Below are 19,392 nucleotides of genomic sequence, written 5' to 3' on the forward strand. Positions count from 1 at the left end.
TTAAAAGATGTCCTTTGGAAACCTTGGAGTCCTATTTAACGAACATTATATTACAGAATAACCTTGAAAACTAAAACTTTATAACATGCACAACTATGCAGAGGCAGAGAGATGAGGAGGGCAGAGAAAGGCTCTGAAGCCTTTTCAGAATATAGGCTTACATAACAAGAGAGGAAGTTGCAGTGTGGAAGTGACTGGCTCTTACTGTCTATCAGAAAACAATCCTTCATGCTAAGTACCCAATGACCCATTTTCCTGTTATGACTGGGTCCAGTCACAATGGGATCTACTGGAGCCCAAAGTACTGGGGGGAGCACCTATAAGCCATTTGCTGAGAAGAAACTACCTTCTGAAGGAAACTCTGCCCCTAAGGCAGCCTCTGCTGAGGCATAAATGTCCATTTTGTAGTGTTTGGTAAATGAGGAGGGTGCCCAGGTGGCTGTCCTACCGATCTCTCGAATTAGCAGCCAAGGCTCCCAAAGTCACCACTACCCTGGCAGAGTGGGCCGTAGATGTTGGGCATCATAGGCAAGGATGATGGAGGCCTTGATCCAGTTGGTTATGGTGGTCTCTTGGGCCTTCTTTTGCAACATCTTCGGGTGATGAGTGACAAAAAGATTGTGCGAAAGCCACAAGTCTTTATTTGTCTGAGGTCAATTTTGGCAGTCAATAGAAGGGCTAAGGGTAAGGGAGCCTACTCCACTGTCAAGAGAAGCATATGTCAAATGGATGCCATCCTTTTCTAGGATTGTATGTTGCAATCTTTCCCCATTGTGATCTCTCTCTCTCTCTCTCTCTCTCTCTCTCTCTCTCACACACACACACACACACTGTAAACCTCCAGAATATATTTTGTATAGTTAAGTTTTTACCTCTATCTTCAGTACATTTTATTTTATTTTATTGATATGACTAGTGGTTGATGCAAATAAAGATTCTTCTGATGATGTAGAACACACACACAAAACTCCCTGCAGGATGGCTATACAACACTTCCAAGAGTCTGCTGAAGGATGAACCACCAAGAGAGTATCTGAATGTATGGAATCCAGTGCCATGCATTCAAGTGCTCTGGTTAATTAAAATGATATCAGATAATCGCAGCACGGGGTTGTGATTAATAAATGTTATGAGGGTTTTTTGGAATGATATTAAAATTGTATCATAAATGTTTTTAAAGGAATTTGCTTTAACTGGCCACTGAAAGAATTATTATTATTATTATTATTATTATTATTATTATTATTATTAACAGCTGATAGTTTTGATAACTAAGATGTAATTTAACTACTGAAAAGTAATCATTATTCATTTTATCAATGCCAATTACCTTGCTAAATTATTATATTGTTATGAAATGCAACAGTAAAGACAAATCATGGTGTGTCTTTGAACTATCATGTTCACAGGTTGAAGGAATGTTCTGCAATATAAAAGTTTGTTTCAAACTAAACTAAAGAGAACCCTTTTAGAAATTTTATTTTACAAAGATAATGCATTTATAACATGAGCAAACAGCTGTCACTCATATCGAAGTAGAGAATTCCTTGTGGAAAAGAATGTAAACCTGAAATTATTCTTCCCCACTTTTGGCAATATATGACCCTAGTTTCTTACCATGATCAAGTATTATCAGCTGGGCTCCAGACTGTATGTTTCCCACATCATTGTCTGCAATACACTGATAAAATCCTTCATCCGATTTCACTAGACCTAAAACTTGTAGGTCATGCTCATTCTAAAAGAGAACACATACATGGCATAATATAATATTCACTAAAATGGAGAGGTCGAAACTACAAAGGCTTCAAAGGGTGGGGGAAACGATGTTTTTATGCCTCATGACACTTCTAAATTACATTTGTGTTCAAGAGCTCTTGGACTTCAGTGCTCAACTTCCACAACATCAAGATCAGCACAAATTGTTAGAAAAACAGCAATATTTGGCAACCATTAATGGGCATTGACAGAATTGCTGTATGTACCAAACAGTGTTCTAGTCTAACTGAAAATGGTCTCCTGAAAAGATCTAAAAAGACCATCAATGGAAAATGAAACTGGTCAGGAGTGCCTCTATCCTACCTTCCGAAGGATGATGGTGATGAAGGCTGATTTTTCCAAATGGAATGCAACAAACACCCCAAAGATGGGAGAGATACTTCACAAAGCATATTCACATGAGGCATTAGAATAAGCTTTCGGTGTCCTAGCATGAGGATGCAACCTATTGTCACATTGGCAAGGTCTGCCATACTTTTTCTATTGATAAAGTACAATTAGAAGTGTGGGTGAACTTGTATGACCAACATATTTTATACCATACCGCATCACAAAATTGATCCTCTAAATTTAAAGGGTCTTTCTGCCTATCTAGGTTCAAACTATTGTGACTATGCAGTTATTGGAGAGAGAAAAATGAAAATCGATAGTTTGGTGGCTCAAGCATACATTGATTAATGTACCCAATTTAGCACTATATACGTTTAGTTAAAACACAAGGAAATCAAGCCATAGGATACATACTAAAGATATACTCACTACAATTTTAAAGTAGTCACTAGGGATCACCACATCTCCATTCTTTACCCACTTCACTGTTGGAGTTGGCTTCCCAGTCACATCACATTCAAACACAATATCCATGGATTCATGAGCATAAATATTAGAGGGTTGCTTCAGAAACTCAGGAGGAGCTTTAAATAAAAGGAAGACAAGCACTTACAGATTACTGATCAAATATGGCATACACTGTTCAACCATTTCATATGACAAAACTGAGTAGAGAAGCAGACTAAATATATATTGTAGCTATATATGTGTTGCAAAGAAATCTATTAGAGAGATTACCAGCTTTCAAAAATAATTGCTATTGCTCAAGATCAAGTAATCAAGTAGTTCAATTTCAGTAGGAATGACAATCTATTAAACTTTTAACTTATCATTTGCCTCTTAACAGATTAAATAAATTAAAATACATCAAGTGATACCTTTGAGAAACGGATGCAAGTACAGTACAAGATAAATTTCATAAATAAAAGCAACTTGCTCATTGTTAGAAGGAAAAGTCATCTTTAGTGTTCTTCATCATAAAAGCCTTCAAAAATAAACTTGTAACCCTAATTAGAATTGTGCCTTTCCAGTTAAGTAACTAAAACTTTAGCTGGTTAACGTAGCAATTGAAGTTACAGCCCTAGTTTTAAATATTTATTTTACATTTCAACAGAATGGAGATTATGATTAAGGGCAAAGAAGGCATTGCAGAGCACCAGAACCTAAATAAAAGCTGCCCCAAATGCCCGTTCCTTTAACGTTTGAATGGATTAAGCTACCAAGCTGCAATAGCACTAAAAGGATCTGTTGCAGATGGGGAACAACTTAAACCAAACAGAATTGTGCAATGGGAAAGGAACAAGAGGCATAACAGAACAACCAGAAATCTGAAGTGTCTTGCTTATCAAATAACATGATGGGTGAGTAATATTTTTAGTTTCTATGAGCAGGTCCGAATACAAATCTGTTTAATGAGGGGAACACCATTCCCAGTGCTAAATTCAAGCATATGCCTGAACTCCATCCTCAATGAGTCTTGCTTTAATACAATTAAGTTTTGTTTTGTTTTTTATCTTAATTGTCATAGGATTATTTGCTTCCGTACACTCGGGTGGGTTGGAGGTAAGTAAAGCCATGTTCTTCGTGAAGTTGAACATAAAATACTCAAATTCATTAGACATTCTTCTCCATTTACAAGTTTAGATGTTTTTGAAAGTTATTTTTGTAGCTTAACTATATTAGTATTCAGTACACATAGCAATTAAGCACAAGTACAGATGTTTGTGGTAAACAAGTTAAATGGATAACCAGAGAGCAAACGAACCAATTACATAAAATACAATTTTATTGGAAAATCGCATGTTTTAGCACCAGACAATTACATTTCAAAGCAGCCTTGGGTGTTTACTCTTTCCACTTCACCTTTCCTAGTGACACTGTCACCCAGAGAACAAGTATATATAATGAACTATTGAATTTACTGTAATGGGTTAAGATTATGCACATTTTATTAAGCTTACATACATGGAAATTATGCAGTCCATGAAAAGAAAGTCAAGGCCTCAGACATCTGCTTTCAACCCTTACACTATGACAGCCTTTCATTCATTTGTGGCAAGTTTGAATAAGCGACAGGTTGCATTTCTTATACCAAGGGAAAAGAAAACTTTTTAAATCTCCTTCCAACCCGCAACTGAGCCTTTGGTCAAAAGGATCACTGTATTTTAATATATCATTGTATTGTATTTTAATATATCATTGCATTTTAATATTCTGCTGGAAGCCGTTAAATGTCTTGTTCAAAAAATACTCCTACAAGACTGGCAAACGGTCTCTTTCATGAAGCAGCAGCTGGTATAAAGCTTCAATAATATATAAAGCTCCAGTTTTTAAGATATCGCCAAAGAATTGATGCTTTTGAATTATGGTGCTGGAGGAGACTCTTGAGAGTCCCATGGACTGCAAGAAGATCAAACCTATCCATTCTTAAGGAAATCAGCCCTGAGTGCTCACTGGAAGGACAGATTGTGAAGCTGAGGCTCCAATACTTTGGCCACCTCATGAGAAGAGAAGACTCCCGGGAAAAGACCCTGACATTGGGAAAGATTGAGGGCACAAGAAGAAGGGGATGACAGAGGACGAGATGGTTGCACAGTGTTCTTGAAGCTACCAACACGAGTCTGATCAAACTGCGGGAGGCAGTGGAAGACAAGAGTGCCTGGTATGCTCTGGTCCATGGGGTCACAAAGAGTGGACACGACTAAACAACTAAACAACAACAACAAATCTGAAATGTAGGGCTAACGCAATTCCCTCAACTCAGTATCAGTGTCTTTACTGCAAATATTCTAGACCCATATCAACAGCTAACTTAGCCATATTTTTTGTCCCTTAGGACTTCTCAATAACCCTTACAAAAGCAACAATTTTGCAAAATGGCATGTATCATTGATAACATTGTTTTAAGTCTCTTAACGCTGTTAAGAAACTTAAAACAGTTTCGGAAAATAAGTGCAACTACTCTGCATCTATTCCATAAAGGTAGTTAACTAAAAATGTAACAAAATAAAAGCAAATTAAAAGAGATTAGATTCTCCTTGAGAGAAAGTTGGTGAATCAAGGAAGAATTGCTCTAGGGAACTAATAGAGTAAACTGAATCTTATTAATCCTGTTAGAATTATTTGCAGCTTTGATGCAGCTGATCATGAAATTATTTGGGAATACAACTTTGTGTTTGGAAGGGATTTAGGGAACTGCTTGTTAAAAATTCTGCCCACTATTGGCAGAGAGGATGCTCAAGGGTGGTGATGGGTAATTACCTAACATGGTTAGGGATGCTTCCAATGTGGTTCTACAAGTTGTTGCTGTGTTCCCAAGTTGTGTTCAATATGAATACATGGCAGCTTGGTGAGATTATATTTCTGTATGATGTTCAGTGCTAGCAGAATACTGGTAACACACACCTCTCTTCCTGCTTTTCATCTAGCCTTGTCTACTAATGTAGTCTTCCAATGACTGGTCATGTTTGGGAATTAGATGTATGCAAGCTGACAAATGAAATTCAGACATGACTGAATCAGCTGGTTTTGTGACTTGGGAGGGAACTGGGATTCCTGTCACATCTGGGAGTTGACTCCCTGTGGTCCGTCTGGATCAGTGTTTCTCAACCTTTGGTCCCCAAATGTTGTTGAACTACAACTCCCATCATCCCTGAGCTCTGGCCTTGCTAGCTAGGAGTGATGGGAGTTTTAGTTCAACAACATCTGGGGACCCAAGGTTGAGAAAGGCTGGTCTAAATACGCAGGTTGCAATGGGGGCCAAAATGCTTTTTACCAGCTTAATTCAAGTGGGAGAAGTAAAAATGCACTTAAATTTTAAATTTCTCAGTACAAGTTTTTACTTTCTTCTGTAAATCTGTATGATCAGAATTCAAAACATGTTTGCTCAGTCTGTTGTATTTTGTGCTTAATGCAAAACTCTTAAAAATAGATAGATTTAAAGATGTCATACAACTCAACTGGAAACCAACCATTTCTATGTAGTTTACGTCATAATATTTACAGGAAACTCTGGAGACCCAAGTAGAGGGAATGAGAAATATAAAGTATTCCCCAGCTGAAAAGTGAACTTATAACCTTGTCAGCATATGTCTGTCTCCATGTAATTTCCTGTGTTTAACCGATTAAATGAATGCCACCTTCTGATAATCTACGTAAAGGAAATTCATCCATTTTATTTTCAGTGGCTAAATGAGATCAGACTACATCCCCCACCCTGTCCCAACACCTTTGTATTACACATGAACCTAACATGGAAAACACTGCACAATAATCTTAACACATTAGACCTATAGACATTGGGGGGGGGGGTTGCAGGGGAAGGGTGGTGGCTGCTTCCCCCCTTCCTCCACTGTGTAAACCATAATGCTTTGATTACTTTTGGGGGGGTGGGGAGTGGTTAAGCAAGTTTCTGGCATTTGTAGAAAACAAAATTCTGAGGCACTATTCTCATTTATTTTGTGAGAAACTAGACTACTCCAACCTTTCTGTGTTTTCTCCAAGCATGCAACTGAGCAGGCAGGTGGGCCCAGGCAGGTCTTCCCGCGTCCCTTGTGTTGCCATTACCACTACCCCGCTGCCCATGAATGCACACACTACCTGGGCAAGGGCTGTTCATCACTGCTGTTGCCACTACCCAGTTTGCCCAGAACTCCTCCATCCCTTCACAACTTGCCCCAATCCTGAAATCCTGCTGCCAAGAGCAGAAAGTGTTTTAACCCGGAGCAGTATGGTGTGAAGGGGGTAAAGACATTCTCCTGTTCATTCCCCTCTGCTTTAGGCCATTGGGATTGGAGTGCTTGCTGAAGGGATAGGATGGGGCATTTTTAGGTTAACTGTGGGGGAATGGCAATCGGGTGGCGGGTAGGCAGGGATGACTGGGGGTAGAAAGAGCTGTGGGGGCTGTCAAGGGGGGTAGCTGGGGTTGAGGTTCAAACCTAAGTAACTATAGCTTGTGTAGCCCACAAACCAGAATATGAAGTTAGCTTATGAATCTCTGCTTTAGTTAACCATGGTTTCTCATTACATCTGAACCCACTACCCTGGTTTTATCCTGGTTTGTTCTGGCACCCTGCCCCAAATGCTCACTAAGCTATCAAGGAAGGAAGGAAGAGCTGTTGAAATACTAAACATTATGCAAAACAAGCAACAGTTACATTGCACTGAGCTAGTGTATGTTGAATGTTGGTTCCTGGCCTAACCCTTAATTATAGGAATCAGTAGAAATTACTGTACCTCCTCTGCCCCATTAACAGTACATAATTTTAAGATATAGAAATTTGTGGTTTTGACTGTAATCTCTTGAAAAGTAGTTATATACCTTGTACAATCAGATCAGCTTGAGCTTCAATTGTTTCATTTCCATTCTCTGCAATACAGGTATATGTTCCAGCATCATCTTCTGTGATATCGTTGATCTTCAGAGTCCCTCCAGCCAGCAATAAATAATTTTTAGAACTGTGCAAAACAGGACAGATTGGTGAATTGTTTTTTTGAAAATTTCCTAAAGTCAATTTTTAAGGGCTTGTTCTTCGCAGAAATCAAAAGACATTCAATCTCTTAAAACTTTTGTACAGAATATGCCTGTGCCACAATTTTCTGAGGCAATTTAACATATTTATTTATTTATCCAGAAGCAAGTGTTACAGTAGCATTTAGTACAGCAGAAACATACTCCTCCAGATCTCCTATATGAGTTTCTAGAGACCTAAGCGGCTTTTAAAAGGGTCAAGTCAAGCCACTATCTCCTCTTTAACGTAACCCATTCTACACAGAACTGAGTATTTCATCTAGCTTACAGACAGTGCTGTTTTCAGCTTCCACTCAGTACTGGCAGCAGCAACAGTTGCAGGAAACACACTGCTAGGGCAGACATGAGATCTTAATATCAAATTTTAAATAGTGTTTCAGCTCTATTCATTGAAGACAAGCTACTGAGGGCCTAGTTCAGGGACTGAAAGCTCCAAAACCAGCTGCTGTGGTGCTCAATGTGCAAATTTTGCTGAGTCAGTGAGCAGCTGGAAGGCCCCAGGTCTTTATCTGCTGACCACATTCCCTTCTAAGTTAATTTTTATGGGCTTGCTTTTTGCAGAGATAAAAAGGCACTCGAATTCTCAAATATGAGAATTATATGTTTTAGGCACTTGAGCTTTGCAGCCTTTATCTATGCTTTAAACATATTATAATTACATAGGCAACAGAACAGACAGTTGGTCATTGTCATATAACATAGCAGTCACTATCAAAAGGAAAGTCAGACTTAGTCCAATTGAGTTGTGATTAATGTGCTTACACAGTTACAACAAGCCCACCTGGCAATCTCCCAGAAGAATCAGCTTCCTCCATCAATAAAACATGGCAGAGAGTAGGGGTTTTTAGGATGGGAAGAGGTAGCAGAGAGGTAAGAGCTGATGTAACACCAGAACAACTACCCACCTTTCTGTAACAAGCTCTTCTTCATTTCTTGTCCATCTGATAACAGGAATGGGAATGCCTGTAGCAACACATGGCAAAACGGCATTCTGCCCAGTAATTTTGGTAAGTGAAGAAGGCTGTCTCAGGAACACCTGATTTGAGGCAACTTCAGATTCTGTAAATATTGAGATAAGAAAGTCCAAGGTTATTATAGTAAAAATAAATGTAAAGTGATATTAACAAAACACAGTAATTATGGATGCAATGCTCTAGTCCAGGCTGTTCCAGACTTGCTTCTTCATACATACTGATCATTACAACTAAAGCTTTGCCAAGAAATAACCAAGGCAATTTCTGTTAGAAACTTTTCTCAGAAAATGGCCACCACCAGTAAATAACTATACTAGACAAAAATATTTGACATAGGCAAAAGTCTCTTGAAAAAAGTTCATTACAAGAAAATTATGTTACTATTCAAGAGTCCTTTTTAAAGAAAACCAGCCTTTTTAAAGTAAGCTTTTATAAGTACAACTCCCAGGGATCTACAGAATACACTGAGATGGCTAACTTTAAATGACAAAGAGCAACTTGACAGAACCTATCTGCCAGCAATTAAATAATCTTACTAGTGAGTTGCAATCTAGGAAAGAAAAATCTGAGCACATATGCCTTTACCTGGAAGAACTTTAATCTCTGCTTCATCACTGTATTTGGGAGAACCACCAATTTCAATAATACAACAGTATGTTCCGCCATCTTCATCGGTAGCATTACTAATAATTAAAGCTCCACTTGGCAATTTGAATACGCGGTCATCCAGAAAGAGTGGCTCATGATCTAGCTCCCACCTTACAAAGGGTGCTAGATCAGCATTTACTTCACAATTAAGAACTATGCTGTTTCCTCTATAGACTGATGCTGACTCCGGTTGACTGATGAATCTTGGAAGTCCTAAAAAGAAAAGAAAAAAAACACATGTAAGGTTGTGCATCTGTACTTTTCCTTATTTTTTCTTTCTTGCAGTCATATGTTTGCTTACAATGCAGCAGAATGTCAACTATACTTCCATTATGAAAAATAGGTTGACTCATTAGCCTACTGTCCAGGATTGTTCATAAGCATATCCTATTGTGAAGCATAGGTTTGTCCACAAGCTCAGCTATCAAGCCCCCTTTGATTACATTACTCCAGAATGAAATAATGGATACTTAGCTCATGTACTTGCTCTAAGTTACATATTTAACTAAATAATAATATCATTTAAGTTCTGCACTGACTGTATTGAGCAGAACAAAATTTAAAAACTGGTAGAAGAGCTGTAAAGTTCCTGATTTCAGATGGAAAATATTGCCATACTAAAATATGAAAACATATCCCTTCTCCCCTTTCAACAATTAAGATGAAATATATATAAATCCATTTAGACAGCTTTTAACTATGTGCTACTTCCATGTTTCCAATTTATGCAACGGAGACATATATAGCATCTCTGCCAGTGAATCAGTCTTAGGGAATGAGGCAGCCTGTGGAATCTGCACAGATGACATCCCTTAATGCAGAGGTGGGGAACTTCATGGCCAAGGGCAAAATGCAGCCCTCCAGGTCTCTGCTTTGGGGCTCTCTATAGGCCATACCTCCTCCCCAGGTCACATCCCACAATAACCTTTGCACCCACCTCAGGTGCTTTTGCCTGTCTGTAATGTCTCATTGAATTGATATACAGTGGTACCTTGGTTTACAACCATAATCCGTTCTGGAGCTCCGTTTGTAAACCAAAACAGGTTGTAAGCCAAGGCCTACAACTGGGGCCTCCAAAAATTTTTGTCCGTAATCCAAAAAAAATGAGTTGTAATCCAAAAAAAGGTTGAAAACCGGTACACGCACTTCCAGGTTTAACGTGTTTGTAATCCAAAACGTATGCAAACCAAGACATATGCAAACCAAGGTACCACTGTAATGCCTTTTGCTTATCTGAATGGAGCGATGGGATGGGGTATAGAAACCTCTGTTTTTTGTACAGTTGGAAAGTAGCCTACTGTACAAAAGTAAGTGTCACATCTAGGGCTGGGCAATGTTGGGTTTTCAACACCGCAGTGTATCGCCAGCCAAACATCGCAGTTTGGTGATAAACTGCAATGTTGAAAAAAGCTGCATTGGCTCCAGCCGGCAATGTGCCCGGTGAAACTGCCACAGCTCTCATCATGGGAGCTGAGGCGCTTTTACCTCCACACCTCATGGGCTGCTGTGGCCAATACAGCTGGCCCCAGCCCACTGCTCACCTCGGGGGCAGAAAGGCTCCTGCCCTCAGCTGAGAGAGCCCCGAGTCCCCTGCCACTCGCACACAACCAGCAGGGGACTCAGGCTCCTTGGCCAGGCTCCACTGGGGGTGGGAGAGCTCCTGCCCCCAGTGGAGCCAGCCCCAGTGTTCCTGCCACTCACACTCGAGCAGCAAGGACCTTGGGGCTCCTTGGCCAGGCTGCCTTCACTGGTGTGGGGGGCAGGCGAGCTACCTTGCCCGCTTGCCCCTCACTCCCCGAAGACCGACCAGGCAACAGTAGACAAGTGCAAGCAGGAGTGGAGTCGGGGCTCACTCAGCTGCGAAGGGTAGGCTTCACACTTCCCAGCCCCAATCCCACTCCTACTCACATGCAAGCAAGAGCAGAGGCGGGGCTCTCTCAACCGGGGAGGAGGAGCACTTTACGGGAGCAAAAATTGACCATGGTATCATCCTGGGCCCACTCAGTGGGATGGATATCAGAGGCATTGTGTTATGGTAGTTCTGTTTGTAGCTTAAGGGGTGAGTTCGGAGAGTAGCACTGGGTGGGTGTTCTTTGGCCCTCTGGTACTTGTGCAATGGGGTTTCCACAGAGTACTATCCTATTCCCGGTGCTCTTTAACATCTAGATGAAGCAGTTGGGAGTGGTTATTGGAGTTATGGAGCAAGGTGTCACCAGTATACTGATGACACACAGGTTTACTTCATCATAAGATTTATTATTATTATTATATTATTATTATTATTATTATTATTATTATTATTACTATTATTATTATTATTATTATTATTATTACTACTACTACTACTATATTTGTATACCACCCTATATCCATAGATCTCAGGAGGTTCATGGAAAGACTAAGGTTCCTTGGGTGGGTGGTTCCCATATCCAGGATATAGGCAAGTTACCTGTTCTGTTTACTGTATGATTTTTGAACCTGATTTTTTATGAATAGTACATAAATATTTTAATATTAAATAAATAAATCAACTGTAAAAGTATTTGACTTAAAAGAAAAGGGAAGTGGACAATGAATTTAATTTTTTTATTTATAAAAATTATCCCACCCTTCCTTTCAAAGGAGCCCAGAGAGGCATTAAACTTTATAATTTAATTAAAGATTCCAAAGTTCTAAAATTTAGTTTCCTATATTATAAAACTGTTTCAGTTATTCCATGTTTTGGGTGAGGTGAGGAAACAAGGTCATATTTTAGAGTAGGGCTATTGTCTCAGCCAAACATTTCCTGGACACAAATTCCCATTAAAAAGTCAACATGGTATGATTATGTAAAAACAAAAATGAAATGAGCATGTGTTTATAAAAAATGGAGAAAAAAGAAAAACATCTGAAACACCAGGTTTATGGTTTTTTAGCTCCTATCTGAAGTGTCAGCCATTGTTTTTATCATTTATTCTTAAATACATATAAGTACAGTGTTTTGCTTTACTGCTGACAATAGTTATTGCACACGTCCATTTTAAAGTAACATTTTCTTCATATACGTCCCATATTAGAATAAGGTGCTTCGTGACAGTTGTTGAGCTTTTTTTGCCAAAGTTGTTTGTTTGTTTGTTTTGCGAGGGCAAAGTTATTGAGTTTTGTTTGGCCGACTGCAGTATTCCATATATGTCCAGGAAATTTGTATGGCAACCCTAAATATACAGTCCATGAATTATAACCACTACATACTCTGTGAAAGTGAACAGTCAAAGTTTCCACTAACTGCTGTATACAAGTGATTAGTTAGTACTCCACAAAAGACTATCACTATCACATTTGATGACCCTAATTCAACAGAAATGAGAATTGACATAGTCTACACAGCTCAGTTGCAAATCATGAAACCCATATTAAAATTTTCCCTCTACCATGTACAAAATCTGACAAGCCACTTTCTTTCAGCATTAGCCTCCACTTGCATCTATTCATCCTACAAGGTTATAAGGATACAAGGCATTTATATGATTATGTAAATTGTTACATAAATTCCAAATTTTCCAATGGCAGCATCCTGACTGTATAATTCACTCCCAAAGAATGTGAAACCAGCCCCATTCTTGATAGCAGTGAAAATATTCCATGTGGTCTTAATATTTTTTAATGCAGGACTAAAAGTCTGAATTCTCCTCCTCTTGATTTTACAATTTTAGCTTTAAATTTTGTTACCTTTGCGTAATCCAACTATTTTACTTGGCAAGCCTTTCGCCAATTGCTGCTCATCTCAGAAAAAGCACAAGAAAAAGTAGATCTTTTTCAGCCTTGTCCCTCCTACTCCACAATAGCAGCTATTTTATAATAGCTGGTCACAAAATATAGCAAATTACACAGAGGTAATGCTTTACACTAGGCTCCTTTGGACAAAGGTGTTGGGTAAAAATCTAACTAATAATAATACTCTGCAACTAGGGTTCTTGTAAGTAACATATCGCTGTAGATTCATCTCATTAGATGAGGTAAATATTGTCATCCACCAACCATTTTCTCTATAGAACTTAAGCAATAACTAAAATTTTCTGTTCACTGTGATCCAGGAAATATTTTAAGAATTAGTCTATAACACAAGCAATTAAACTCAGCAAAGGCCACAAGCTTTCTGTATCACAGGGAGTGATAGGAACCAAATATTCTGATGGGCACATGCGTAGCACCCTCCATCTCTTCTTCATCTTTGCAGTCAATTTGAAAGACTGAAACTGCTTCACAGATTAAAGGAATGAAGCTCCAAGCAGCAGGAACCTACTGCCAGTTTTGAAGCTTTGTTAAAGCTCCACAAGTATTGCACTTTTCCTCCTCACAGTAATAATCATGATGGCAGATGTCAGGGAACTGCCATCGGAAGGAAGGGAAGTGAAAGGGCTCACACAGGTTGGGAGAGACTCAGCAGCTGAAGAGGGAACCAGTAGGGGGAGAGGAGCTGAGCTGAGGGAAAGTGAGCTGGAGGGATGGCTCAGAGACACTTCCAGCGAAAGCAGTGGGGAGGTTTCAGGACCTCCTGTAGGGACACCCACTCCTCGCCGGAAACTGTCACGCAGAGAGTCCAGAAGACGTGTTTCCGTTAAGGAGCTTTTATGTTGGAAGTGATTCCGAAAGCAACCACTGTCGGAATCTGCCAGCGACTGACGGAGCCATGTTTAAGGGGCTCCGTTACAGACAGAGGTTTGCAAACTTGACCAAACTCTGAGGGACTTGGATTTTACACACAAGCAGCTCATCGTCCCATCACAGCATTCCGACAGTCTCCGTGAGCAGCTTGTGCAGGAGAAGGCATCATGAGCAACCCAGCCGGAACCGGAGAAGCAGGAGCTGGAGCGGGTCCAAGCCTGGAAGAAAGGTACCGGGTGTTGGAGGTCCAGCTAGCGCTGCAGACGGCGAGGCTTGAGGAGAGGAGGGCTCAGGATGCAGACAAAAAGGGGAAAGACACCCAGCTCGCCAGAAAGGTACCAGGATTGGTGCAGAAGTTTGGGGGGGAGCCCAAAGACTATCATGGCTTTCGGACAGAGATGCAATATGCCCTCAATCTGCAGTTTGATGAATTCCCTGACGAGGAATCACGAGTGGCTTTCGTGATTGGGCATCTTGAAAAGGGGGCGAGAGACTGGGTTAGACCCCTGATGGCAGCGAATAGTGACGTCCTAAAGGACACGATGAAGTTCTTTCGCGCCATGGATCTGATGTTTTCCAGCGATATTGAACAGGGAGTGGTGCGCAGACAGTTAATGGCTTGCAAACAGGGGAGCCGATCTGTCCGTGAGTACTGGACTGAGTTCACCATGTTGATCCATAAATTGGGGTGGGATCTATCGGCGGAACCCATTCAAATGCTCTTTGAAGAAGGGCTTTCTTCGGCTGTGAAAGACGAACTTTCCCGGGCGCCCAGGGCGGAGTCTATGGACCAGCTGACCAAATCAGCGCTGACCATAGGAGCGCGCCAGGAGGCGAGAGCATTGGAGAGGCGGGAAGGGAAGGGGGAACGTTGGAAGGAGTTCCGCATTCCAGACATTCCAGAGCCAACTTTCCCGCCGGCAGAGCCGATGGAAATCGGAACAGCGCGCGCGCGCGCAGTTTCAAAGCCCAGTGAGGGGGGAAAGAAGGAGGGAAAAGGCGCCCGGAAATGCTATCTCTGCCAACAGCCAGGTCACTTTGCCAGAGTCTGCCCCCGGAGGAAGGAATGGCAAGGGATGGTAGGAGCTGTGGAGGGAAGAGAGGAAGAAATACCGGAGCAAGTAAAAGCCAACGCCTGGCTGCCACCGTCGGGGCACAGCAGCCAGGCCAAAGAGCAGTGAAAGTGCCCACGCCAGAACCTCCTAAACCCGCCCTAGTGATAGAAGTGGCGCTAGAGCTGCCAAACGGACACCCTCTAAAGATAAAGGCGCTGTTGGACTCAGGCAGCTCCTGCAATTTCATGAGCAAAGAGTTTGCAGCTGAACACCAGATACAGACGATCCCTTTAAGCAACCCCCTGCAGGTGACCACGATCGATGGCAGGGAGCTGTTGGGAGGAGAAGTCAGCTTGCAGACCGTCCCAATGATAATGAAGGTGGCAAGGCACACCGAACTGATAGCGTTTAATGTGGCCACCTTGGGAGGAGCTCCCATTATATTGGGGATGAGCTGGCTAGCGTTACATGATCCGCTGGTGGGCTGGCATCAGAGAGTGGTTTCTTTTGGTTCAGCACATTGCTTAGAACACTGCAAAGAGGGAAAGGGTTTGGCAGGGGCCCAAGCCACCCTAGCAGGGACTGAAGTAACGGAGAACGTGAAGGTACCACGACAATACGCAGATCTCCGCGACGTCTTCAGCGAAAGGGAAGCTGACCAACTACCTCCGCATAGACCCTTTGACTGTCAAATCAATTTACTCCCTGGGGCACAGCTCCCTGTAGGCAAGCTGTACGCCATGTCAGACAGAGAGATGCAGGAGCTAAGAGAGTTCATTGACAAGAACCTGAAGAGAGGGTTCATCAGAGAGTCCAGGGCGGTGGGGGGCAGCCCAGTGTTTTTTGTGGATAAAAAAAACACGAACAAGCCGAGGCTCGTGTGTGACTTCAGGGCCTTAAATGCAGTGTCAGAACCAGTGGCTTTCCCTATGCCCAGGATTGACGACATTTTGACAAGGGTGCGGAAGGGAAAGATTTTCACAAAGCTGGACCTAAGGGGGGCGTACAACCTGATACGAATAAGGAAGGGGGATGAATGGAAAACCACCATGTTCACCCCTTTAGGGGCATTTGAATATTTAGTTATGCCCTTCGGCCTACAAGCAGGCTCCGCATGCTTTCAATCGTTTATGAACCACGTCCTGGGGCCTTTGCTTTACAAGAATTGTGTGGCCTTCTTAGACGACGTGTTGGTGTATTCTGAGAATGAGGAGCAGCATGTGAGAGACGTCAGAGAAGTGTTGAGCAGGCTGCAAGCCAACCAGCTGTGGGTGAAACTGGAGAAGTGTCAGTTTCATACCAAGGAGGTGGAATTCCTGGGGTATCGCCTGTCAGACAAGGGATTGGCCATGGATCCCGGCAAGGTCCAGGCGGTGCTGGAATGGAAAACACCCAAAACAAGGAAGGATGTGCAGAGGTTCCTAGGATTTGGGAACTTCTATCGTAAGTTCATCCGAAACTTTGCCCACCTGACGGCGCCCATTACGGACTGTCTCAGCAGTAAGAAGAAGTTCGTTTGGACTGAGGAGGCGGAGCGAGCATTTGAGGAACTAAAAAGGGCCTTCGCCTCGGAACAACAACTCCTGCATGTGGATTTACAAAAACCGATGAGAGTGGAAACTGACGCATCAGACAGAGCGATTGGGGCGGTGCTTCTGCAGCCGGGGAAGGAGGAGTCAGAGTGGAGACCGTGTGCCTTTTTTTCGCGAAAGCTGAACAAATCCGAGAGGAACTACACGGTGTATGACCGAGAACTACTAGCCATTCATGAGGCGTTCCGGAGATGGAGGCACCTGCTAATTGGCGCACAACATAAGGTGCAAGTGTGCACTGACCACAAGAACCTAGAGTATTGGAGGACGGCACGAGTGCTCAACCAACGGCAAGTGAGATGGGCCCAGGAGTTCTCCAAATTTAACTTTGAGATTTGTTACGTGCCAGGCCCAGAGAACATTAGGGCGGACGCTCTCTCACGCAAACCTGAATATTTGGAGGGGGAGGGAGCACCCGAAGAGAGACATGTCATTCCAGAGGACCGCTGGGTGTGTGGGGCGGCATTGGTGGGACAAAGAGAACTGGTAGAGGAAACAGAGAATGATGAATACGCCCAGAATAAGCTCAGAGGTCTTAGGGGTGAGGGAGAGGAACCAGGGGGTTTCGAGGAAAGAAATGGAGCTTTGTATTACAAAGGGGCACTGTATATCCCTGAAGGAGACTTAAGGGGGAGGGTACTCAAGCAGTTGCACGACAGCCCCACGGCGGGGCATTTTGGACAACACAAAACCATGTGGTTGGTCACCAGGGAATTTTGGTGGCCTAAGGTGAGGGAAGATGTACGGGAGTATGTAAGAGGGTGTGAGCAATGCCAGCGAGCCAAAGGGGAGAGGCGGGCACCGGCGGGACTATTAGAACCCTTACCAACCCCAGAACGACCTTGGGAGGCAGTGTCGATAGATTTTATGACTGATCTGCCGAAGTCCAAGGGGAAAACAGCCATCATGGTGGTGGTAGACCTACTAACAAAGATGTGCCACTTTGTAGCCTGCTCGCATGCAGTCACGGCGGAAGAGACAGCGAAGTTATTTGTAGAACACATTTTTAGGTTGCACGGGGTGCCATTGAGGGTGGTCTCAGACCGAGGAAAACAATTTACTTCCAGGTTCTGGAGGAAGCTCATGAGCTTACTGCAGGTGGAGGTCAACTTTTCGACTGCCCGGCACCCTGAAACCAACGGGCAGGCGGAAAGAGCAAACGGTGTCCTCCAGCAATACCTGAGGTGTTATGTCAATGACAGAGAGAATGACTGGGTAGAAAAGTTGGCGCTGGCGGAATTTGCCTACAACAATGCCGAGAATGTGTCCACAGGGATGAGCCCCTTCTTGGCTAATTATGGGTGTCATCCCAGGGCTTTCCCAGGGGGAGAAGGGGAGAGGTGGAGCGTCCCGGCAGCCGAGCATTTTGTAGAAGAAATGGAAGCAATCCATCGTCAGCTCCAAATCAACTTAGAAAGGGCGAAGGAAGAATACAAGAGGCAGGCAGACAAGAACCGAAGGGAAGGTGAAACCATAAGGGTGGGAGATAGGGTGTGGCTGTCAACCCAAGGGTTGCCGTTCAAAGGAGGCTGTAAGAAATTAAGACCCAGGAGATTGGGTCCCTTTGAGGTCATTCAACAGGTCAACCCAGTGGCTTTCAGGCTCCGGTTACCCAACCACATGAAACTGCACCCAGTATTTCACAGGTCGTTACTGTCACCGTATGAGGGGGGACGAGAAGGGATGGCCACTCGGGGACCGGTCATAGAAGAAAGGGAATGCAGCAGCCATGTGGCAGAAATCCTCGACGCCAGGTGGAAGGGGGATCAGGTGGAGTATTTGGTAGCGTGGGAAGGAGAACCGGAGTCAGAAAACACTTGGGTAATGGCAGAAGATATCAATGACGAGGTATTGATAGAAACGTTCCATCAAAGGTTCCCAAGGAAACCTCAGCCTGTGGAGAGGTTCCGGAGGGAATACTTTGGGACCACCGATGAGGAGGAGGAGTTGGAAGGATTCTCGGACTCGGAAGGGGAAGGGGAGATGGACTCTGAGGAGGAGGAGTACTTCGAGACCAGGAACCGCAACAGGTGGAGAGAAGTGTTCGAGACATCGGAAGATGAAGGAAGTTCATTCCGGGGTTTTGCCTCCTCACCGCCCGTAGAGGAGGGTGCGAGAGGGGATGAAGGGGGCCCTGGAGGGGAGGTGGATGTCAGGGAACTGCCATCGGAAGGAAGGGAAGTGAAAGGGCTCACACAGGTTGGGAGAGACTCAGCAGCTGAAGAGGGAACCAGTAGGGGGAGAGGAGCTGAGCTGAGGGAAAGTGAGCTGGAGGGATGGCTCAGAGACACTTCCAGCGAAAGCAGTGGGGAGGTTTCAGGACCTCCTGTAGGGACACCCACTCCTCGCCGGAAACTGTCACGCAGAGAGTCCAGAAGACGTGTTTCCGTTAAGGAGCTTTTATGTTGGAAGCGATTCCGAAAGCAACCACTGTCGGAATCTGCCAGCGACTGACGGAGCCATGTTTAAGGGGCTCCGTTACAGACAGAGGTTTGCAAACTTGACCAAACTCTGAGGGACTTGGATTTTACACACAAGCAGCTCATCGTCCCATCACAGCAGGGAAGATAAAAACCATGACATGACATGATGTATGATGGTGTTGTGTTCCGTGGGCAGCGAGACAATGCTACAGGGGCAATACTACAATCTGTATAAGGAGAATGCACTAGTCTCTTTTTACCATTTGTTAATTTACAAATATTCAAGATGGAAGTGGGTGGAGGGGAGGAATTCTTGAAGCATACAGTATTAACTAATAAGCCTGAATCAGATTACCATACAGCAACAGCAACACCTTCCCTGCTACCCAGCTTATCCTTTCCCCAAACTCTCAAGGG

The 19,392-nt window shown here is 43.1% G+C and overlaps 1 protein-coding gene across 8 annotated transcripts in view; it reads right to left on the minus strand.

Moving 5' to 3' along the window:
- NEO1 (neogenin 1) overlaps nt 1–19,392 on the minus strand; it is a 108,755-nt gene that overhangs the window by 49,305 nt on the left and 40,058 nt on the right. For all 8 annotated transcript variants that reach the window (XM_080980265.1, XM_080980264.1, XM_080980262.1 and 5 more), the window contains exons 3-7: nt 9,199–9,474; nt 8,545–8,698; nt 7,430–7,566; nt 2,539–2,693; nt 1,618–1,738 (exon numbers count right to left, since the gene is read on the minus strand). In XM_080980265.1, the coding sequence (XP_080836391.1) occupies nt 1,618–1,738; nt 2,539–2,693; nt 7,430–7,566; nt 8,545–8,698; nt 9,199–9,474 (843 nt within the window). The remainder of the gene's footprint in view (nt 1–1,617; nt 1,739–2,538; nt 2,694–7,429; nt 7,567–8,544; nt 8,699–9,198; nt 9,475–19,392) is intronic.

Source organism: Podarcis pityusensis (genome assembly GCF_964106645.2).
Source record: "Podarcis pityusensis genome assembly, chromosome: 14".
NCBI classification, from domain to species: Eukaryota; Metazoa; Chordata; class Lepidosauria; order Squamata; family Lacertidae; genus Podarcis; species Podarcis pityusensis.